This window comes from Helicoverpa zea, chromosome 12, assembly GCF_022581195.2.
Source record: "Helicoverpa zea isolate HzStark_Cry1AcR chromosome 12, ilHelZeax1.1, whole genome shotgun sequence".
In the NCBI taxonomy this organism is placed as follows: domain Eukaryota; kingdom Metazoa; phylum Arthropoda; class Insecta; order Lepidoptera; family Noctuidae; genus Helicoverpa; species Helicoverpa zea.
In genome coordinates this window covers 5,289,199-5,314,982 of record NC_061463.1, presented here as the reverse complement: position 1 = coordinate 5,314,982, position 25,784 = coordinate 5,289,199, and the positions used below count along the sequence as shown (strand labels likewise).

General features: G+C 37.5%; 1 protein-coding gene across 1 annotated transcript in view; it reads left to right on the top strand.

Moving 5' to 3' along the window:
• Nucleotides 1-2,033: 2,033 nt before the first annotated feature.
• The window catches only part of LOC124635168 (protein-L-histidine N-pros-methyltransferase), a 49,031-nt gene continuing 25,280 nt past the window's right edge, over nucleotides 2,034-25,784 (top strand). The window contains exons 1-2 of the mRNA XM_047170974.1: nucleotides 2,034-2,589; nucleotides 17,854-18,044. Coding sequence (XP_047026930.1) covers nucleotides 2,278-2,589; nucleotides 17,854-18,044 — 503 coding nt within the window. The 5' untranslated portion in view covers nucleotides 2,034-2,277. The remainder of the gene's footprint in view (nucleotides 2,590-17,853; nucleotides 18,045-25,784) is intronic.

Here is a 25,784-nt window from a genome sequence, read left to right as displayed (position 1 = left end):
GCACCGCATCTCCTTAAAACAAAGTTGAATTTGTGGAAGAAGCATTCGCACACAAAATAAATACTTATTTGATTAGAAAGTCCATTTTTTACTGATTATGTTACGGAATCGCGGGGTGCGGATGAAACTGCAGAGAACCTCACACACTTAACGAAATAAAATTTTATTATAACATTGTCAATCTTCAAGCGTTATAACACCTATATAATTCAATGAGATTATTTAATTGCACTTGATTACGTATGTATGTATATAAAAATAGTTCCTACTTGCCGACTTATCGTCACAAATTTATCGTTCACGAATGTTATCTGCTTTATAATTTTCGAGATAAAGTCGTTCGGCACAGGCATAACTATCAACAGCCTTTTATCTTACTGCGCTCACTTCAAGGCGATCGTAATAATCGAATCCACGTAGATATTTGAATTTGGAAATTAGATTAATATTAAAAAAAAATGCAAAGCTTCCATAAACCGCGAGTGCCACCTGTTCGGGATAGCGTGAGTTTCTTTATTTTTATTTATTGTTAAAATACTTTTTGTACAAAGGTTTTATCATAATAAACGTGAAGTTAGGCTAATGCTATCTGTTCTCGTTGCTATATTCTCATCGTTATCTAGTCAAACATATGTGAGTGTGTAGTTATTAGCGTTCGTAGGTTTGCAACGAGACATGGATAACCTAAGATTAATAGTAGGACAACCATAAGAGCTGTAGGTAAAATATCTAAACATTTCACATTATTTCTAAAACAATTATTTTATTACTTCATGGCATACCTTGACAGTAACTAGGTAGGTAATTAGGTAGGTTAGGTTAGTAGGTACAGGTTCATACTGAACTGATTTCTAACATGGATTTTTCCAAGTGGAAAAGCGGGAACGATGTGCGTTTAACCCATTCGGACTGATGCCTACTTAACTCTAGCTTGGAACAGTTGCAACCTACCACCTAAGGTACCTACTTATTTACTATTTTTTGCGGCTTTGATTAGTTTTCTCAATAAGTTTTGGCCTTACCTCGAGATCTGAAACACAATGCACGTTTAATTATTGGCTAACAATGCGTAAGTAAACGGGCACCAGCGATACAATCGAAGTAAACCTTTCTACAATAAAAATAGTTCTTCTTATAACGGCTTCCCAAACTCTATCGGAGGTGGTCAAGCGCAGCGCTGAGACAGTGAACGGTCGGTCACGGCCAAGGCCGAACTAAGATTCTGGATTCCACCATTTAATTCAACTCAGATAATAATTAAAATTGCCTTTCACACCGGGAAGTGTTATATACTTAAATACTTGGGTGTTAAGCTCTGACTGTTATCTAGCAACTTCACTTAGCATCAGTGAGAGAACAGTTAAGAAACAAAACTTTGCATCGGATTGACTAACTGTTGTAGTGAAAGCAAAATGATGAATTTGGTGTTTCGTGAAATTGTCGCAAGGGCTTCGGTTGAAGCTAAACAAAATACGGTTAGTACCCACCTTCTTTAATTTAACTTCATTGTTTATGTATTAATCTCCTTCAATCTATTAGATTTAGAATTAAATGAGCATACGTGCAGTGCACCTGCGAAGTAGGTACCAAATTAAATAAACGGTTTAGTCATTCCCACTTACCTAGTGTTGGTAAGATCAATTACTTAACTACATTCATACCTTAAATGCAAGAACATTGATATACCTACAAATAGCTATTATAGCTTATAGCACTATATAGGTACTTTGATATATCATGTTACTTTATTTGGATCTTCAATTTTATAAAATGTTCCAAATCTTCCGTTTATAAAGACAGCTTAATACAGAAACAAAAGTATGAATTATAAAGTTTTTTCTACATTTTTACCTATAAATTCCTATTTTTTTATCGTAACACCTTCCAAATGTTTAAATATGTTCAATCTTACTTACAATAAAACTGGAGATAATTAATAAAAAGGTGTTAAATTTTGCTTGAAAACTGACTTCGTAAACGTTTTCTGTATTTCACTCGGCCCTCTGGCGTCAACTACCAGAAACTACATTGACATACTTGAATCTGACATTTGATTGACAGCAAAAAATAATGTTTTGGACGTTTTTATAGATTTTTTACACGAATTATACAAAAAAGTGCTATGATTATGATCTTAGAAGTTAAACAACTATAATGCCATAAGTTCCCCTGTAATAAATGCCGTAGAAACAACAGAAAAGTGAGGTTATTTCAGGAATAACTGTGTCACTGATTGATCTCCGACCTACATGAAAAAAACAATGCAAATTGCAATAAATGAGTCTTATAATTAGGCCTTTATGTTATTCAGTCCTCATATGGCAGATATTAGCGGCAAACGCTCAGCATAAATCTCACTTGTACTGTTATTATATGAAGGACTGTCAACAAAACACTCCAAGGGATGGGATCAGTAAACTAAAGTCGAGGTTCTTGGAAGCTGCTGCAGAAGTACGTGGCGGTTCCGTAGACACAATGACGAGTAATTCAGGAGTCAATGGATTCTATCGGCCCCGGAGCGCTCTAGCCCGGGCCATGTATGAAAAGCAGCACAATGATAGATATTTGCAAGAACTTGATCAGAATGAGGTAAGTTTAATGTTAGCTTTATGAACATTGGTTGCTTAGTATCAGTAATTATTTGCCATTTATTCATTTTATAAAATTAAGTTCGAGCGGCTAAACTTTTATTCTTGGAAAAGCATGTCAACAGCTCTATTTATCAATGAATAGATTAAAAATGGGTCCATGACTTACGTCAGTCATAATGGCATTTAACACGCACAACTTGACGTTACAATACTGCTAAATAATTCCCAATATACACAATAGTGTAACATTTTAATCATTTGTTTTTTTATTTTAATCCAATATGAGCTATAGTATAATATCGTCAGAAAATAATTCATTCAGTTTCTTCTTCTTCCTGCCCTGTTCCCTATTTTATTTGGAGTCGGCAGAATATGTCTTCCGCTTTCATTCCTCATACTTATAATCATTCAGTTTATGAAGTGTTCTTTTTTAAATTGAGTCTCTCTAATTGTTTTTTGATAGAAACCATGCGTTTTTTCTGATCACTATTGAAGAATCCTGGGATTGGTAGTCTTGTGTTTTTTAATATTTCAAATCACGCACCATTTACAAACATGTTTAATTCATAAAAATAGTTTATTGGCTAATTTTTATTTCAAAAAGTGTTTTGTGTATTTTTAATAACTTTCCTTAGCAACATCATCAAAGCTGCTTAAAAAAAATACAGTGGACAGACTTTTGAACCTTATTTCTGCAGTCATAAAGTTGAAAGTTAAATGAAAACTTTTCCCTCCACAAACAGGGCTTTCATGTCATGGTTTGTTTTATTAATTTCCATACAAACAAGATTGGTTTTAATTTCAATTCTTATTTCAAAATTGCTAAGTGAATAAGTTGGTGATAAACGCATAGTTACTATACTTATATTCCTACCGAATTAGCTTGCTTTAATGAATGAATTAGCAAGTCATCAACCAATGTATTATATTATTATTTATTTATTAATTACAGTGTAATTATGTCACTTACAGTATGCACAACATTTACAATAACAGAGAATAATACTTATTTATAACATTACTGCAGTCAAAACTATGAAAAAAAAATAAACAATGAGTATAGTAGTAATAAGTTCATTAATTAAATACAATATAAATGGAGAATTGAATTACATTAGGGATACTAGCACCAATGCAAGATTTAGGCTGAGAATAAAAAACATTAAAAAAAAAATAGTAATTCATAAAATATAAAGATAAAAATTTTCAATTTATTTTGACTTAAGAAATAAAAAATTTGTTAATTCTGATAAAAGAAGCCACAACCCTATTGAACCGCCTTGTTTTTGAGTTGGTTGAAAAGTAATTTCAGTTAAGTTTATTTTTCCAAAGTATTTTTTACGAAAAAAGTCCTATAAATCATTTGTAAAAAGGGGTCATTTTGTTTTGCGTATTTTTCGCAAAAAAAAAAAAAAACAATCTTCAAAAAACTTCTTGCTGTATTTTTTTAACATAAGACTTGTCTCACACTTTAGCAGAGTTGTGTTATTATTTGTGTGTACATTTGATATCAATTTTTTTTAAATACATTTTGGGTTGTTAATCCCTATTTAGCTTTATGCAACTTACCATCTACCTACAGTGACCTTAGCCAAATAAATATCTTCTACGCTTAGCTTCTGACTCCATCATCGCCTCGAAGGACCATAGAAGGACCATAAATAAAGCGACGTAAGCTACGTTTCCTTGTTCAAGCTGTTTCAAGCCAAACAGAACAAATTGGACCTATCAGTAGTTTTTGCAAGTTTTTTTACTCTTCTAATTAAAAGTCTGGAGTTGGTGATATTTGTGGTTTAATTTAACATTTCATTTTAAGTAGGTACTCCGTTGCTTTTATCATATTTAGACAAACTTAATTTGGCAGATACTTTAGGTACCTAACTTACAAATCTTATCTTTTATCTTTGAATTTAACAGTCGAGAAAAACAGCATTTCTCCTTTGTGGACAATAAAATAAAAAACATTGCTAAGATATAAAAGAACTCCATAAGCGATATCCTCTTCATGAAATCCACAGGTATATAAAATTGGAAGTGTAAACTGTCAGTTTCATGTTATGTAACCGTTGAAGATATGAAGAAAACGATGTTATTTTACGTAATATGATCTTATGAATGAAGTGTTTTTTCTTATAAAAAATCTTAGACGTATGTTTTCTTAAGCTTCTTCCGCCATTCCTCCTTTTATATTGACGGACTCACCACCAAGTTTAACGAATATCAATATTACTATAAGTCATAAATAAGGCAAACAGCTATTTTGATAGTTTAAGTACCACTCAATAAATCCAAATACCATACTTACCAATGCATTACCATATGAGGAATATATTATTTCAGTTCAAAAACGCCTCAATTCAGTTACAGCCTTTTTATCGTCCCACTGCCTCGCACAGGCCTCATCTCACAAGGAAAAACACCTATCATTGGCTAATTTTGGAAAATATTTTTTACCTATTGCCCAGATCTTTGATGTCCTTTTACTGACAACCTTTGGAAAGGGGCAAATTTCTGGGCAGTAAACCAAACCAGGCTCCTGTGATGTCTATAAAAGCTGGATCATATCCAAAAGTCTAACAGCTAAGCATTACTCGGGAAATCTGACAGTATTGATGCTCTAATCTGAAATACTATATCTTAGGTCACGACTCATACTTAGATCCAAACCAACTTATAAGTGTATTTACAAAAATAAAGGAACAACATTTCAGTAAATTCCACTAGGTGTTCCTAGTTTCTTTAAATAAGTTTTCGTATTGTGTCACCGAGTGTCGGGCGATAACGACGCAACGTTTGTCCAATTCGCCGTTTGATTACTGAATCCAATTTTCTGGCAGGGACAATTCCCACGGTTCACCGTCGCACTTACTCGCCAGGGGTTTCCATACTAGACGCACACGCAATCGGAGGCTCACGTGTACCTCCGTAACGAGGATATATTTGCGTATGAAGAACACGAAATACCTCTGAATTGTGGAGGGAATAAGACATTCAACCCGCTCCTCCCCTTACACCACACCCCTTCTGCCCCCTCGCGACCCTTTTAACTTTCATCTCTGTCGAGTGCTCGGTCCACATACTTTTGTTCTATTTGATCAATGTTATTAAAATGTCGCGGGCTTGCTGGATTACAAACATTTGACTATAGTAAAGCCGATTCAGAATAATAATGTCCCCTGAATTTCAAGGAATTATTACGGTCGATTTGCTCGATAAACTGCTTAAATATGGTTTGGAGGATGAGACGAATTTCGCTAATGTGTTAGTCCACTCATAAAAAATCAATATATCAAATTGAATGCCGTAGAATTTCATTGAAAACAGGTTACGAACTTCAAAAACTATTCTGGGAGTACGTTGGTCACGCAAGACCAGTACAAAACAGTGTCATGTGATCGATCCTAATCATTGTTAAATCGCGTTATGCGTCCAACAATTGTAACGAATAACATTTGATTGCGGTCCACCCATGTGTGCGTACGCGCATCTCCGGCGCACCGAGCGTCACACGAGATCGTCGCCATCGGCCGTAATCACTGCTATCCATTCTGTTAAAACCACCCGAGGATAAATTAGTTAAGTAGAAGCTTCCGTTAATCGTCGGTCGCCGTCGGTGCCGGTCGCTCGCTCTAAATGGATTAATTTATACTTATATGAACGAGGACGTTTTCGGTGTCACGCGAGGATGGGGTGATTGTGTTGTGATTGCTTGCGCTTCCTATGAACACGTCCTATATTAAATGGCCTCGCCTTGCCGCCTTGCGCGCCTTGCCCCGTGGCCCTGCTAGTTGATGCCATTAAAACGTCCTATTACACTTAATGCTTGGACACGGCTATGTTGATATTGTGCTTTATGACTTTCAAATTGAGTTGTTAACAACATTTATTTTAATCTGTGTAAAGCAACCGTTAACAATTTTCCTGACGCTAGTGTTCCCGTTTTATGGATTATGTTTTATTTTCCCTTAAAACAAATATTTTATTGTGTACGTTCACCTGATACTATATTTCATTTGAACCATGTACGTATTAAGCGTATGGAGATATTAAAGGAATGCAAAATTCTGTAAAATGTAATTATTATTACAAGCATTTAAGCTGTCCTCAGTATACAAGCACCTATATACTGGTACGATGCTTATGTATTACAAACATAGACAAAGCTCGCTCCGTGAAGCGCAGGAGGCGTGATGTCCACACACAGAGCTAAGACACCTGAGTCGCGCTGGGCGCATCGCTCACTGCAATCTGTACATTATTTCTCCATTGTTCGCGTAACGAGCCCCCACCCCCTCCACGGCGCCACCCCGCACCCCTTCCCCCTATCTCCTATTTCCCACACCCCACCCTGAGGCGGTGGGACCTCGCTCGCGCCTTTCTTTTATCATTCCTCTCTTTATTTCCGAATGCAAATAATCCTCCACACGTGTGAGAACCGAAACCATTGTTCTCGCCTCCCCCCTCCACCCCCACCGGGGACCTTGGTGACGAAATCTTTTTCTACAGCATTTAGGCAAATGTACCTACACAAATATTTCACTTGCTTACATCATATCTCATACGAGCTTCCGCGTTACCGACATGGTATCAGAAAAAAACATTATTTGTGTGCACTGTCAAACAAACTGCGACATAATTCAGTAGGATCTTTTTGGCAAATGTTTTTCGATACAATTCTTTTTTATTGTAAGTTATGATCTATTTTCATTCTATCCATGTAAAAGGTCGATATGTGATTAGATAAGAAATTTTGCTCAAAGATCTGCAAATCATAAACCAAAAGTCATTAATTTATGTAATAGTTTTCTTGGCACCGATTTGCTGGACTGGACGTTGGCGCTGTCTTGTCCTCAATCAGAACTACCTACATTGAAGTAATTTAGACGACGCCAAAGTGTGGAGCGACAGCCGCCCTAGTTGCCGCGAGTAGAGGACAAACAGCTCGTTAGGCCTCCGGACGGCGGAAGGGTGGAGCGCCGCGATTCCCAAGAAAAACGCTAAGTGGGAAATCAATACGTATTAGGCGCGATATCGGACCGGTCGCCCGTCACACCATGATGGATGAACGCACCCAAACTTTCCGCACCAAGTCTAATAATGACAATATACAAATTGACGTCCGCGAACACTTCCGAAACGCGATAGCGCTCTGTCGCCGACGCCACTCACGTTATGTATACAAACATGAAAAAAACTGATCGCTTTCAATTTCTGTAATAGAAATCTCAATTACGGATATGTTTTTGGGTCTCATCTATCATGCGACGACCTGAGGAGGCGGTGCTCCCGTGTGAGTCAATCGTCGCATCGAATAATGGCGTCGCCTTACTGACGTCTCACAAGGAGTGCGATATTGGAGTGGATCGACAGGCGGGAGTCACCGCGTCTCTACATATTGAAAGCTATTCGGAATTTGCAAATAAATACACACATGCACGAGAGTACAGGCCGTGCCTCGTCCCGCGGTCCCGCCACCTCGCACACCACTCCGCTGCCTCTGTAAAATTGAAATCGCATTTACTACCTCACAGACACTATCATTTTGTTTGATGTTCAAAGAATAAAGTATACATAAATTAAATGAGTCCTTAACATTAAGTTTTATGTTTACCCTTGTTCATAACATTATTTAGGATATGTTATAGAGCTGTAAGAACGCTGAGAACTATACGACACAACTCTCGAAAGGTTAGGAAAAACATGCAAAATGCATTAGCGACTCGCCCACCTGGGATGCCCCATTACATTTAAGTCTATATTGTATACGTATTTACAAGACAATTTGCATAATTCTTCTCATATCTCACGGTTTGTGCTATGTGCTCGTAACTATTGCATTAAGTGCCTACTAGAATTACCAAAGTGATTCTGTAGAACCGTACCAGTTGAGATTTCAAGTAAGTTATTTAACCTGTAGTTGGCAGACGTTTTAATGCGGTCTGCTTCCGTGGCGTATAGCCTTACATGAGATTAACTCGGGGGTAGTTGGTAGCGAGGAGTTAGGGGGTAGTATTTATGTCACCTCGGGGACGCGAGCGCTCGCCCCACCCCAATTATACCGCAGTAAAAGTCATAAAAAGACACCCGAAGTTTTTACACGAACCAAGAAGAGGCTCACGCGAAATTAAGAGGGGCGCCGAAATGTGAGATGAGCATGAATTTTTTATAAGCCCAGATGATGGTGCTCCGTTTATGATGTCTTATAGCGGATAATGCCCGCGGTGCACGCTCGCTTTGTTTGTTCGCCTGAATCATTGATGAGCGCGCCTTTATAGCCGCCACAAGCCATAACTAATAATTAATTACCAATCCAACACTCCGCCGCCCTTAACGTGCACAACTCCAAATATGTTCCGAGTGTAGCCATTGTGAAACTTGAAGCTCATTGATGTCAACATTTTAATCGGCATCATGTTAAATATAGTGCCCATCTGCAATTTTTTCTCCACAGTTCCACTCAATTGGGTTGCACTGAGCGTATATCGTAAAGTATCAACGCGCCCAATATAACTCTTTTCGTAAAGCAAAAAACCTGGGCAACGTTATTTCTTTAAAAGAGAAGGTAATGCTTTTAATAATGAATCAATTTACTCGAGACCAACGATGCCTCGACAACAACGACGCGTAATTTAAAGAATACGAGACTAAATAAAAACAGATGGTTTAAATTCACTAGCTAGTGCATCGGTAATCTGTCCGGTTTAAGATAATGACCAAAATTTATCGAAAGAAAAGTAATAAGTTCAGGTTTATAGCCGAGGAGGCCCATTTGAATATTCAAACTCAAATTCACTTTTTCAATTCGAAGTATGGACGTCATAAATAATGCTTTTATTTAATGCGATTTATGTTCACGAAAGCAGGTCGAAAACGACCTGAGTGCTGGTTAACGCAAACAACGATTTTCGTTTTGTTCACGCTTGTATGAAACAATACATTCTCACGTTTAATTTCTTTCGGGTCTTAACAATTGATTCTTTTACGAGTGTGTTTATTGAGCACACTCGAAATGCTTTAATTTCAATTGTGATTTTCGATATCGCAAGGTGTACTGGGCTTACTTTAGACAGATGTGACGTCACTGTTAAGTTAGAGTTAGTGGTTTAAAATTTTTTCTAGAGCATATGTAATAAAAATCTAGCGCAGTCGATGGCATAATGTGTTCGATGCCTCGCCGGGTATGAGATAAAGAGTCCGCCTGGACACAATTCGATGTATAATTCATATTGTGAAAACACTTACATTAACGCGTTGCGTATCGCTCGCTACGCCATGTTTGTAATCGCTACTTTATGTGTAGAGAGACGTATTAAAAATTAAAATGAGTTTTACTTCTACATCAGAACTGGTAATAAGACCCTTTTATTAACTTACACTAACACGAAATATTAAATTATAAAGATATATCTTGGCTCCTAGACCTGTTTGGTATTTTATTGAGCGAATTTATTTTACTTAGAAATAATGTTGTCATAAATTCTACTCGTATCTCTGTTTCCATTTGCCAATTGTAATTGGCAATTACAGTGCGATTGTTTTGAATATCTTGAAGTAAAGAATGTTTGGAACAATATCCAATTGATAGTATCGCATCGTACTAGTTTATTTTTCAATTATAAAACATTTTTTATTAAACACGTCTAGTAATTGAATAATAAAGAATTTCTAACAATAAGGCTTCTGATATTTTCTATTTTTTATTAGTCTTTCAGAATACATATGACGTGAAGATTTTATTAAAGCAAAATGATGGAGTTACAATACAAATCTACGATACCTTTGGTTTTATCGGATTTGTTTGAATTAGCGTCAGCCCCAAAGATCATCTTTGATCAGCCCTTAACAATCAAAACTTCATCCATACGAAAAGTCTTCAATGATTACCATCGAAGTACTTAACCAATTAGTATAAATTACAGTAGTTGCCCTAGAATTGGTTGAAAGGAGAGTAGGTAGCAGAGCACAAGTGGACGGTGCGTGCGTGCGTGCCTAGCTGACTCCGGTCGCCGCGGCTAATATGATTATGACAGCAGTACGTGCCAGCCCAGCTCCGGGAATCCTCGCACAAATATTCATTAATCTTTCACGGTCCGACGTCCGCCGCGATGGAGATTTAATCAGATTAAGGATCATCTTTTTTTGCGGGAAAAGTCATGCCCTTTTGTTGCTAGTCGACCGTCGCTCGCACTTTTGTGCTGAATTTATGACGGCCGATGTTTGCTCTGAATGTAAATTTTGTCTGCCAGAAAATTATTTTCTTATCCTTTTACAGTAGGTAATAGGGAAATGTGTGTGTGTGTTTAAGTAATTACTTATGAACGTAGAATTTGAAACCGTAAGAAAAGTTGTTTATGTATGGTGTTGTGTTGTGTGGTAGACGGCGCCAAGACGACTGTCGGTGCCGCGGACGCAGAGTCGCGACCTCGCCACGCAGTCTGCCGGACCCATCTCGCTCGCTGCGCTTATAGCCCATAGGACCGACACTTTTACTCAGCCAAACACATTACCCTGTTATGTTAATGCCCTAACTCGTTACTTTATTTTAAATTCTTAACACATGCACGATTTTCATTAAAGTTCATAATCATAAATATAAAAGATGATAATGATGATGTATGTCGGTATGTGTAGACAACTCGCCGTTAGATTTATACAATTCATAAAAGAATTCGAAAGACTTCTCAAAAATGTTAACACTTAAATGGGCGCGCGCGAGCAGGCCGTTTGATTCGTAGATAGGGCGCGGAAGGCCAAATAAAAAGTAGAATTAAGCGCTGCGAAACGCGCGTAAAATTATTTTACCATTGTATGCAAATCGACGCCGCCGTGATTATTTTATTTCCTAAGAGACTCCGAATATAAATCTCGATTAAAAAATAAACCAGTCTTTGGAACGTCTCTCTGTTGATAGGTGTTTAAATACTTAGAGCTTAAAATTCAGCCAGTTTTAAAACCCCTTAACCTGACTCGTGGCTTTAACTTTTATGATACAGACATTTCCGAGTAAAATTACAAGCGGAGTCTGCGGACGCACTGAAAAGCAATAAACAAAAGGACAGACATACAAGAAATGTATGAATGAGTAAATAAATACACGAAAAGTTGACAACTGCGGGCCTTGCGGAGTTTGAGGACATTTACAGCTAACAAAAAGATCGTACGTGCCAACCGAATGTGGAAATACCTGCGCACATTTTTGATGAATTCTACACTGACAGCTACGCTTCATCTTGCTACCAACCCGAGGGGTAGTTGTATTGCTTTATTTAAGGTCTATTTTTTATACCCAGCCTTAGAATATTTTGATACATGAATTAAACTCATTCCGTTCTACAAAGGAGGACAACTGGAACAGGGCAGGCTGAAAAAAGGTATCCAAATACAATAATCATAACAATAATTTTCTGAAACAATGCAACTGTATAAGTCAAAAAGCTCGCGGCCATCGTAACATTCTTGACACCCTAGTGGTATAAAGCGGGCAGCCATCTTGGATATAAACGCATAACTCATTTATTAAAAGGAAACGCCTCGGTCCCGCGGCGCGCGGTGTCTAATGAAAGTTGGCGTAGCAAAAACGTCGCCTCGTCGAGAATGTGTCGCCCTCGCGTCGTGGGACGTGTACAGGCTATAAAAATACCGGTGGACCAGGCACCGGCCTCGACACCCCCTCTACGTTTCTTTTTCAATCAATTCAATCAACGGCCGTTCGATTGCCTTCTGACGTAAGGATGCTGTGACATCCCAAACAAACGATACTTCTATAAGGATCTCATTCAGAAGTGACTATACCCTTCAAATATACCATTTCTAGGTCACTTTCCAAACTAATTAAGCATTGGGAAGTTCATTTTTAAGGTAGTCAATAAGAGACATGGAATACAAAAAACGTCTCAATGATTATATAAATGACATTACCTATGTACCTTCCAAACAGAGACGTAGGTATCAGTTAACCATAGATACTACTTCAAGAATCTTGTTAATTAACGAAAGATTATATTATGAAGAAAATAAGGCATTGATGATCTCTAAATAAGAAATCACTTATGAGAGCCCTGCGTATCGAATCGAAGTGGACATCAATTTAGACTAAGTAAAAGCTAGTCGTCAACTTCAAACTGGAGCAGCTAAACCTTAAAAATGTATCAACGAAATAGTTTTTATTTAAAACAAGAAATTGAATGTGATAGAAGTGAAATTCAGAATCATGCTTTTCCTCAACCTGTCTCAACTGTCTGCTTTAGATAAAGTAGTTCTAAATATCATTGATCGATATACTTTTAAATTATTTGTAACAACGCTTTAGTCGACTTCGCTCGTTCGTTAAACGTGTTTTTTTACGGCCACTGTTAATTTCAGCGGACAATGGGTGGGGCATCGACGATCGCGTCCGAACAATCGGCCGGGCGTGAGCGCGCTTAATTGCTCTCTTTACCGAAGAGTAATTTCCATTCCAACACCTTAAATAAACACTAGTTATTTTAACAACCTTTGCCGTCAAACAACTTTATTGTATGGTCGGATACGTTTAGTCAAGTAGAAAGCCGAAGCCACTAAAATCGGAAAATATGTACAAATGGTATGTAGACACACCTTGGATACAGACGTACATACGATTAATGGGCTTCGTCAAAGAAGTGACCCGTAGTTAACCTGGAGTTAATTTAACAGTCCGCTGCTTGGGTGGTAACCAGCGACGATATTGTCTCGAAACATAACGGCTGATTTTACGATCAAATCGGCCAAGTTGGTGCTTAATGTAAAACCAGTTTAAATACACTCGTAAATCTCTTGAACGCGTGCCCACGCTGCAGATGACGTTGTGTCTCATGAAACTTCAATTTTTTTCAATCCATTTTAACGTGTACGCTAACTTGAACATTACTTAAGACCATAAAAATTTAGATTCTAAAAGCTATATTTATAAACACTTATGATAAAAAAGTGCTTGTCCACTTTTACGATTTATTATCAATTGCAGGCGATTAATAAGCAAGGAAAAAATAAAAATGCTAATTTAATAGCCTGACAAAATGTTCCAATGAATTGTTAGTTATTTAAATTCGTAGACGGTGCATTCCCATGGTCCGGCTACGCGGAAATAATAGCGCAAATGAATGTGAATGGCATTACGGCTGGAGATCACGTCGCCCCATAAATCCCAACCCTCGATAGAACAATTAAAAGACGAGTTTAAAACAATTACGCAACGGTGGCCCCCGGGCTTGCTCGTGATGCCATAGAACAAAGATCATTGAAATGGCTATCACATTAAATGAAAGTGCACGATATGCTTGCATTAATTAATAAATGACCTGGGGTGTAGCTTTTCGATACTGAGCCATTTTGGTCCTTCGACCCACATAACGTCGTAGCTAATGGAAACGTATTTTTATTTTATTTATGTCTAAATTACACAACTAAACCCAGTGTAATGTAAGTTACATACGAGTACTTTAACTCAAGTAATTCATACCGAGAATTTATTATACTTTTAGATTCGTCTATCGTTTTTCAATTCTGCGCGCTAGTCTTTGAATCTTTGAACACTTGAACATATAAATCTGCTAAAATATATGCGTATCTGATAGAATGCTTTATTGTTTAGTAGCTTTGTTGAGTGTTAATCGAAATCAATTGTTTCGCCGCAATAAGTCATGCACGGGCTTTTAATTGAGAGTATCGCTCTTATACATCTGAGCCTTGGGCTATTACCATAGTTTATTGGCTACCCAATGTCTGTTTGCTGTAGGTCTTAGACATAAATCCTGTTTATTATTTTTAATTTGAAACAATTGTTATACATGTACCTAACAACTACTTCTTTGGCAGTGACCAAAACATTTAGGCCCACGAGCATTATTAGCCACAGGTTTTATAAGTAGTGTAAATAAACAAGTATCCAGAAACCTTCAATCTTTCTTCAGTAGCTGCAGCACATTTTCCACTCGCCTCACCCCATCTCAATTGCTTCCATTAGTTACCGTATTTTGTGTTCCAGTATCCTTTAGCTATTTGTATCAGCTGTAATCAAATGACATCGAATAAAATAGAACATAAGAAATTGTAACCGGATACGGAGCAGTAGACAACTGACATAAATCTAAGACTACCTGCATTACGTCTCGAGTTCGTCCATCATGTGAACACGTACGCTACGTTCGGTATAATCAATATTGTACGTCGTATATCCCGAAGGCGGCAGCTCATGCGTCCCGCTTGCAGTACGTCCAAGCGATCTGCATCCCGCCTGATCCCATTTTAATGGAGCGCCCGGCAAACAAGCTTCCGAGCCGCTTACTGGCAAATCCACCGGGATCCCATGCACCACTTAGCTCACAAACGTACTATGTTTTATACTGCCCCAACACACCCTGAATGTTCGCTCCTCGTACGAACGTATCATTTCTTTTAAGGCTGCTGAAAATACTTTCTACGACTCCGTGCACTCATAAATTCCGACCTTATTAACCAATATAACGGTTATAAATCCAAGCTTATAACTTATGTACCAAAGCAGCGGTAAATAATATGGAAATTTTATCTCTACATATGTCGTGACAAATTGTATGATTGCGCTTTTCAAAGACACTTATTCACCATTCATCTATCGGAGAATTGATGTGTGGAAGTCAAACAAAACATCACTGGTTGGAGCGGCTGCTTTTAAATGGCCGCTGCTTTGCCATTTATTCGCACATTTAAATGGGAATTAATCTGGCATTGTGCGAGCTGAGCGCGTTCAGCGTTAATATTTCGCTTCGTATTGACAATATGCTCACACTAAGGGCTTTGATTCATTAGCTGGAGGCGAACGACCGGCGGATAAAGGAGCTGGATCCTCCATTCGTTCCATGGATGCGCCTGCGCTGACCTGCGCGCTAACGAGTCAGCCGAGTATAATGATCGCATTGAAGGCTATGACTGGCCGAATGACAAGTGCGAAACACAAACGGAAATAAAACATTTTATTATAATCTGACCTGTTGACCATTCCGCGAAAATCGGTAACCCACATAGACAGTAAAATAAATAAGAAATGGACTCGGCCTCGATAAGTCGTCGGATTGAATAAATCATTCACAATTTGTCTTCCTCAACAGGTAGATTTTTAAAATGAGGTGATTGTTATTCATGCAAATCTAACTTACACGAGCTGAAAATGAATCCTAAACATAGACTCTCATAAATAATATAATCGGACGGATGCCTCCTATCTACGGGATAGAATAACAAGGAAGTACCTACTCGTATGTTTTTAAGTAGTTGAGTATCATTAATTTACTTGGACGTAAACAACGATATACATGTCCACATAAAAGGATGTAACGTTAGCTCAAAATGTGTATGTCTTCAGGGCTAACAGAATCCTAAACCAATAGCACATTTCCTCCGAAACGTTTGACCTACAATTCTCGAGACGAGAGGCGGTCTATAATTTTCTATCATTTTCGAAACAGCACAGATATTATGCGTAATTGTGATACAATAGACCCGTTGTTATCTATTAACAAGTAAAACTGAAGTAGGTATATCATTGATGATTCTTGAGACTTCAAAATTTTCCACGATTTGTATTCCGTCTGGAGAATTTACCCCGTCGAATGCCGTAGTTCCGATGCAGGCTATTTTAAATGTAAAGACGGCGCATTGCATAATCACCAACGTGATTCGCTATCAGTATTCGGTACTAAATATTTATTTCCCTCGGTTTTTACGATACTTTTTGCCGTTCGTCGTAAAATGTTTTAGATATTATGGTTACGTTATAAGTAGACTTCTCTTTTCTAAGCCACATGACACCTCAATGAAACTGTTGACCTTTAAAATCATTAATTGTTAAATGCCTGTATTTTGTATTACAGCATTATTTTGTTGGTTAGAAGTCATTAAATGGAATGTTTACGTTGATCATTTTGGTTTGTTTTATTATTATCGATGAAGACAAATGTTAAAATTCCTCAACTTCATTCTGTTGGACACAAAAATGTAAAAGATCCTGACACACAAAAACGTCTAGAAATACTAGAAGCCCAACAAAAAACGGTGTCTAATCGGATGAATAATAGTATAAAACATTGATTGTATTACACAAAGTAAAGGCGGCCATCATTTATCGCCGCTCCGAGTCGAACTCACTATAAAATTGAATACGAGCTCCCGGCCTGACGTTTCGATTTGCCGTGACGATTGTTTCAACTACCGGTTTTAGACAATTTGGAGTTCCGTGTGTTGCCTTCTGAAGCTGTATTCTGTCACTTATGTTCTCATTTGTCACTCTTTACTCTGACGTTCCCTCTCGTATTTTTGACAATTTATTTACAGCATATTGATATGAACTTTAAAAGATTTTCATTTCTTAAATCAAGAGTCAGTTTTTTTTATGATTCGCAACCACATGCCTGACGTGTTATTATACGTCCCAAATAGTAATAAAAAATGAGATAATTGCTATCGTACACTAATTATACACACCTTAATTACACTCACTAATTAAACACTACAGAGAACCCTGTTTTATATGCAGGCCGAATCACCTTCCCAATTTTTTACACGGCCGCCGTTCGATTTTAATACAAAGACAGATCTGGCATTAATTAAGTTGGGCTGATGAGTTCGCATCGTCCGTCTCGCTCGCCGCTCGCCATCATTACGGCTACATGTAGAGGCGAGAAGTTTTTTAATTCGTCATTATTCTGTGGCGTAAAGAAATGTTAATTCGAGGCAGCGTGAAATTAACAGCCGCCGCGTTGCCCTTTGTAGGGCCGCTGCGGCTGACTTAAACACACAACGGGTGACGAGATGCACGCTCCTTTCATACTACACTCTCTTATTTGCACTCGATTACTCTTTTTTGTATGCTTTCATTAAGAAGTGCTGCAATGGGTTGTTAAACATCAATTTGTATAATGGTCGAGAAGAAGAAATTGCGACTTGCCTTTAATCATGTCATTACTAATATGTAACGCTGTAGACGCAGCATGTCTTACTTGAGACGTCTCGTCTAGATCCACGTCGTGTGCTTTATAAGGAACTTATGCAAGTTTTTAGACGTGGGGATAATTTGTTGGTTGCAAATGTAAGTTCGACAGAATAGATTAGTACAAATCACGATGTGTTAAACCAATGTTTACGAAACATTTATCTACGTTGAGGTAACACACTGGGTAATAAACGTTTTGAAAAAAGCAGTTGACAATCAAAGCCAAACTATCCTCTTCACAATTCGGCCATTTCTTACTCAAAGCATTTGTTGCAGTGGTACCGTGTGAACAAAGAGCGTCTGTGTCCTGATCTGATCAAGAAGTTTGTCCAGTTGTACCCCGATGAGGAGACCAAGGAGTTCCTATCGGCCTCCATCGACAAGTCCTCGTGGGTGTGGACGCAAATCTGGTACTTGCTGGCTAAGGCTGTGCTCAGGCACTTCTGGTCCGTCACGGATATTAATGGGTAAGTCTATTTTAATTTGATAAATGAAAATTACAAAATCATGAATTACTCATCGAGCTAATATTCTAAAGATATAACAAATTCAGTTTAAGAAAGTGTGTTAATCACCATGCTTTCTCGAGCCAGATTGACGACGACTTCAGACTTTTAAACCAGATTTTCTCCCGAAGTCTTTCTTCTCCGTTAGCAAAATTATGTATTCATCCAAGTTATCGGATTTGCTATTGGTACATGTGACGACATACCTAGGTAAAGGCTTTAACTTTGGCGTGCATCTGAACAATTCAGGTAAGTTGCAGAAGTCGTGTTATTTTTAATGTTCATTTATACCCGAATATACCTGTAAACATTCCTTATAATCAAACATGAATATATTTGTATTCCATAGTTGAACAGAGTGATCCTTCTGTTCGAATGAACTTGGAGACGTTATCAGTTTTATATGGTTTGAGAACCTAATAAATATGGTATAGTTTCAACTTAAATCAAAATTACATAAAAATATAAACCACAACTGTAGATGAGATGGAATATAAGATGAAAAGGGTAATGAAATTGGTGGCTGTCACAACTAAGGCTTAAGAAAACATGAAACAGGTTCAAAAAGCCTAGGAATCTTTCTAAGAATGTTCACGTACTTAATAATATCTTCTTCAATAAAATACACAGCAGAAAAAGCTCCACTGTAGCTAAAAAGAGAATGCCTGAAATTCATACTGGTTCTAAAGATATGACTTCGATATATGATTCCTGAGGCAAATAAAGATATCAAAGACAGTCGGTTATTTTTATTTAGTTACGTTACTAAATCAAAATAACCGACTGTCTATGGGTGACCTGACGATGAAGATAGTTATGGTATTTTAAGGTGTCCTCATGCACCATAAAAAGCCAAGATTTTTTTCTAAAGCGACCATTATTTGATCTTAGATTAGAGTGCATAAAATCTCACCTGGGCACTGGTGTTTCTTGGCACAAGCTAAACTAAGCCCTAAGAAGTATACATAGACGATGCAACTCATGCAACATAGACTGGCAGAACATAATAAATTTTGGGGAAGTGTGGAGTCTGTATTGGTCGCTGAAATTGATGAAATCACCATCACCATTTTAGGAAGATAAATGATCCTTAAAAGATTAAGTAAATATGGACCTTTATACTCAATTCGAAAGCTTTGCACACTCCTCCGAACTGGTTCGTCAAACTCTTTAATTTAAAAGTAATGAATCATATCTTTTACAAACGATGAATTGCCATTTGAATGACGACAATGGGGCATTATTAAGTGCGTCCAGATTCGTCCAATTACGCCAATTACAATCTCCCGGTACATAGCATGTGGATGTGGGTGTATGTGTTATTTCCTCATCCATTGTGTTGTGTCTGCACAAATTAACTAATTCGGGATGTGATTTGGTCTTTTGTTGCTGTTTAGCCGGTGGTTCTGTCGTTCTGTGAACTAGTATGAACAAGTGCACTACCTACGAGCTATCGTATCGTGGTTATGTTCAGCAATTTGTCAGAACAACTTAGTTTGTTTCGACTGCCAAAGCCTCTCCCAAATGAAGCTCTAGAAAATAACACGGTAGTTCTCCTGATCCAAGACGTCAATTTTCCAATGAAAGTGGTAAACGCTTTCTAAATCAAGATTCTAGTCTAGATCAATTTATTCAATCTTTAATATAATATAAGTACATCAGTGAATATCGATAACAGTATCCATCCGCCATAATTGCATCAGTAGGGGCGTCCGTCCGCTGATCGTCGGGTGTCTATAGCGAACCACTAATAAATAATTTAAATAAATTGACGGACGAGATTTACTCATTGGTTGCTTCCGTCTCTCAATTACGTTTTATTTATCACTTACTACGCGTCGACCGTTGTGAGTATTGGGCTAACGACTAAACTATCAAGGAAGAAGTCCTTTGATTTTTTGGGGAAGGAAAACGCTAAGCATTAGGCCATCGCTTTGCACGTGATCTCCCTGAAAGTCATTTGATAGGCTACGTTTGATCTTGATTATGAATAAGCTAAGGGATGCCTTGTTGTACGTTATGAGATGAACACTATTTATCTATTTCATTGACGATAAATGGTAATCTTCTGTCCTCTCCTGAATGTTACATCAGTATGCAAGATGCTTTAATCTAATCCTTCCAAAGGTACACATACACGAACCTAAAAGTATCGTAATTTAATGATCTTATGATTTCCATCAAAGTTCTTTGTTTTCTGTACCATCCTCATGAGTAATCACAATCTGACAGCAGAAATACTTGATACAAAAACTTGATTAAAAATAAAAACAGAGCGAAATAATTAACTTCTCTTATATAATTACTTGTACCTGCGTATGAGTTAGTGCCCTCTCTTTTTGGTGCCTTCCATTATCCTGTTGAATTAATCCCAGTCATCATCATTTGGTACTTTTATGTTTTTTGTTAATTTTCTGTTGTGATTATAATTACGTACGTGCGTTTGGAGCTTAGTACCAGTAATTTATATTCGGGATTTGAATCATGAAGTAAAATAACTGATGGAGAAGGTGGATTTACGAAATTGTTGGAGACATATTGATACTCGAATATATTGTTAAGATCTGTAACTTACATATGCCCACAATAAAGATAGTTTGACTTTGACAGCTTTTGACTGCAAATGAGGACACATTTCATGGAAATCCTATTTTCAAACACATTATTGAATAGATCATAATTGCAGAAGCAGGAAATCTTTATATACAAAAGCCCTACCTCATTATTCTTCTTCCCCGCAGCGGAATATTTAATTAAAAAATAATCTTCTCCGTAACTCAAAGTTGTCCCTGCTTTACTATTTACACATGCTAAGCTATTTATCATTATAAAATGGTAATACTTTTTGTGAAAGTTCCGTGTCGCTATGCCCCCTCACGCGGTGTATCCGGGATATTAATCATAGTGCTATTAGTGCCGATGTAGGACTGAGCACCGCCCTATCCACTATTCCGTCCTAAATTAATCTATTTTCAATGAATTTCAATTGTTTCGTTTTAGGAATATCCTCTTCGGAGATAATCATTTAATTTGATTATTTTGTCTGTCTAACGTTTTGTCCTAAGGGAGACACAGGTCAAATACAGGTAGGTAGGTCAAATACATTAACACAAAAATCGGTGACGGTCATAAGAAAACTATAGTTATTTTAAGATTACAAAATTATTTCCTGCAAGCTCACCAGATATCACAAGTATGAAATATAAAACGTTTAGAAGTCTTTTTGTAGTTTGTTCGTAATTTCTAAAAAAAACCAAGTTCAAGAAAATATACTTCTACTTAGTTTTTATAAAAACCGAAATACAAGCAGACTAAAGCCTTATCAGCTATCTTATTACTACTCTAAGAAGAAGTTCTCAAACCCCTAGATAATCTAAGAAATTACTGAATGCATTTGAACGAGATCTAGTAAAAGAAATTGGCTTCGATGTTCACTAGAGTTTTAGGAATTCAGGATCACTGTTTATGCAATTATCGAAGTGAATTTTACTGCTTATTAAATTCAAACTTAGCCGTAAATAATTACGATATAGAAGAAATAATTACATGAGAATAGAGCTGTATTTTTATCACATGAAAGAAATCTGAACCATAGAAGTTTCCTCAGGTAATGACAATTTCCAGAAATCCTTTTAGCTCAAAACTCCGGTTTTAACAATCATAAGTGTCTACTGCATGTTATTTCACCTATTCACACTCATAAGCATTAAGGAGGTATCATTAAAGTCATACAAACGCATTTCAATCAACCAGCAGACGCGCTCATTGACACCGCACAATAAATTTGGCAAATCAATTGGCAAATGGTAATATTTGGACCCGGCCATATATTGAAGATGTCTATGCTAATGTATGGATAAATTAAGCGCATTGGCGTTTATTAAGACGAATTTACTTTGCGTCAGGGTCCTTTCTATTATGTGATACATCTGTGCTGCGATTTGAGTTGCCTTTATAAGACCAGGAATAGTTATTTTGCTGTTTGAAATCGCTAACACATACTACATTGAACCGCTGAATGATTTTACAAATATGGTTTATGTTAATAAATAATTCACCTCTCTATCCGAATGTCCCGAACATAAGCAATAAGAAAAGATAGTGATCAAACTTGATTAATGCTCAATCCTTCTCCCTGTGAGAGGAGGCCTGTGCCCAGCAGTGGGACGATAAAAAGGCTGTAACAATTAGTGATCAAACAGATTTCCAATGATGATGGTTTTTTTTGCCAAAGCTTTTTTTTTGGCTTATCTTCTGACTCATAAAGAAGTCTTATTTTAAGAAATTACACTAAATTAGAAAATTTTAATCAACAAATAGATAAAAAAATTAAGGATAAGAGAGTTATAACATGACCCCCAAATACATACAGAAATGGCATTTGGCAATATGTAATTTCCTTGCAGACCGAAGCGACTTTGATAAATGATGTGGCATTAGATATGTGTCAACTGAAGACGTCAATAGACGTCGCCTAATTCACAATGAGGTCACAGGTCTTCTAGAACATTGCATGATCACGTCGACCTTCATGATTTTCATATTTTCATATTACCTAATGAGAAATAATAGATTGGAATTTTAAAATTCGTTTTTTTTTTTTAAACTTTCCTCAAGGTTAACTTTCACATTTTCCAGTACATCATTTTTATTTCGTTTAATTACCCCTTGTTTTACTCACAAGCTCCTAAGGCACTACGTATCTGATCACATTATGCGAAGAAATTCCGCGAAACATATTTACACAATAATTATTTTTGAATTAACGCGATAAAGTTAAAGAATCACCACAATATGCAAATTTCTCCATAAAGGCTTAATATTAAACATTAAAATGATTGTTATTGCACACGTTAATTATCTCGACCTTTTTAAATCGTTCAGGTTAATAATACTAAAATGCCATATAATTATTTTTCGGACACCATTAAATATTATTAAGTTTTTTGACATTTCTTCTTAATTGCTTGTTTTTTAAAAACTGTAATGAGATTCCTTATACAATCTCATATTTTACGTTGCAGGTAAATTGATTCGATTGTATTACACATTAAGTTTGGATTATAAGTTTCGATCGATATTAATAAGGTGTCAATGAAACACGTTATAAGTGTGGAATATTTATTGGCAGGGTCTTATTGAAATCAATTAAATTAAAGGTATGTTGCATATTTAAAATAAAATATAGGTAGTTGTTTTGTGTAGGAGATTTACAACGACCTTTAGTATGACTCTTATTGGTATGAATATTACCTTTTTGAAAACAGTCGATAGCGATATCGTTACCCATTAACCCACATCCCCCAGTTGCGTCCGACGAGTTGTGCGGAAAACAACAATTGTTTTTCCAGTCGCTGATCATTGGGATTGTTTATTTATTTATTGTGGCCACTAAACGGGCGTGTGGTCCGTATTCCGCGGCGGTCTCCACTTTTCAAGCGGCGGTGTGCGATCGCTCGATAGTGTACCATTAGCGCGAAGAGTCGCGCCGGCATCCAATTGTGCGCTTAGATAGCGCATACAAATGTCGATCGGCGGGCTCCGTTCCCGCCTCGCTCGCCCCGCTCATCTGCATTCAATCCCATTGTTGCCTTTATTATTGGATATATGCGTAATCGCTAATTTATGGATCGCACTGACCGCGCCAACGTCACCAGTGATCTAATCTACGTTTGCGGCTTTCGGCTTGTTTACGTAGAGTGCGTTTGTGCGAGGACTATTGTTACCATTTTCATATCATGTTATTGTAATAAGAATCAACTGTTTGCAATTTCAAATGGACTGGAATACTTTATGTCAGTAAAACATATCTAATTAATGAAAGCGATTTCTTGTGTAGCCAATGCACATAAAGCTGTAGCAGTAGATGAAGATAGAGAGTAGGTCGGACGGCATTGAATGCTGAATCGTTTCTTCTGGTCTGCGATTTCAAAGCATATAGCTAGGTATCGATGTGATATCTTAGGGTGACAATAATTATCTGCAACAAAAAGGCGACAGGATCGTAATAGGGACTGAAAAGACGCGCCGGGCGCGCCGCCGCCGTAAAAAGCGCAAAGAATACACCTCGATATAATCGCACAAAAGCCGCTCCTGAATCCTACCTCAATGCTAATTTCCACTATCGCGCTCGCCCTCATTCATTTTCAATCGGAGGCAGCCTCCGCTTACTTCTATTTTTTTAAAGATCACATTAAAGAATCGAATATGGTGGATGTTTTTTTGCGCGGCCGGTGCGTGCGACGCGATTTATTTATTTGCGAGGTTTTTTAAAGCGACATTCCGGCTCGCTGTATACTTGTGTCTACCCGCAATTGGCATTTCGGGCTAAGCGCGAGCTATACAAAGTCGCCGGTTTTAACGGTTGTTTTTAACGCTCGACCCTCTCGCGCAAGAAACCGAGGATACAAATAAATTATTAATCGTTTGTCCTGTCTTTTATAAATTAAAATCCGTCCTTTTTTTGGTCGAGCGCCCCGGTTGTGTATTTTTTGGTTGCGTCGCGTTTCGTTGTCTGTCCTCGAATTTATTAAAAAGCTTAAGCCAGAGGTGAGCAATTAAATCTGTGACAGAAATTAATACGGGAACGAGCCGGGGCGCGCGGTCGACCGGTCTGCGCCACCATATTAATTCACAGCTTGTATGCTTTATTAATCCTCTTATTATAAATAAAGATCTTTCAAAGTTGTATTTAATATATAATTTTTGTAATTAGCCGTTTACCTATAGTGCATGTGGTGTTAGCCTATAAGTGATTGTTACACTTACAAATGTTTATATGTAAATTCTAAATGTAATGTTATGTGTAAACAATTGTTGGCTAACCTAATAAAATAAAAAAAAAAAAAAAAGTGAGTCCAAAGTGATATATCAAAGCGGAATTTTGTGCGTAACTTACCTTTTCTACAGCGCTACGTATGGGAAAAAGAACATAAACATATAACGTGCTCCGTGTACACAATCCTTACTACGTGTAACTTCAGGGAAGGTTGTTTTGGCTCACATAATATATTAAAGAAAGCCTTCCGGGTTCGTCGGTCCGAGAAATTCATGAAAATTATCTAATTACGTGTGTGCAGAGAGAAAAATCGCGAGTTACTTACGTAACCGCCCGGAAAATTACAGGCATAAATCACGCGGCGGCGGGCGCGCAGGGAGGGATGATTTTCCATTCGCTATCTTTTACGTTGGTATTATTTTGATTTATTTCCGTACGTAATGAAAGCGTACGTCTCGCTGTTGATGTACCAGAAATCCAGTGGTTTATTCATTTCTTTAGATTGCCTTATTGGATGGGCACATCGTTATTAACTAAGTAGCCGATCTATAAATCTTGGTGATCATAAATTTAGTAGTAAAATAGGATGAGGATTACCACAAATAGGTGTTACTTGTGTGAGGAATAAAACGGCGGACGTTGTGGCGAGGTGTGGAGCAGTGGGATGCGTGATGGGGCGGTATACACGCTCGTTAACATGGAAAGTGCTACATTCCGCGACACCGCACATTAGGCTGCGGCCGCGCAATTATGCCGCGACTCTCATTGCGCGCCCCCGAGTCTCGCGTCCCTAGCTGCCTTGTTGAATAAAGATGTAACCGCTGCGATCAACCGGCTTACTTGTACCTCGTCATAACAGCCTCTTTATATTTATTTCCTGTACTCAACACAATCTCACGAGTATCTTGTGCCTTTTAAAAATC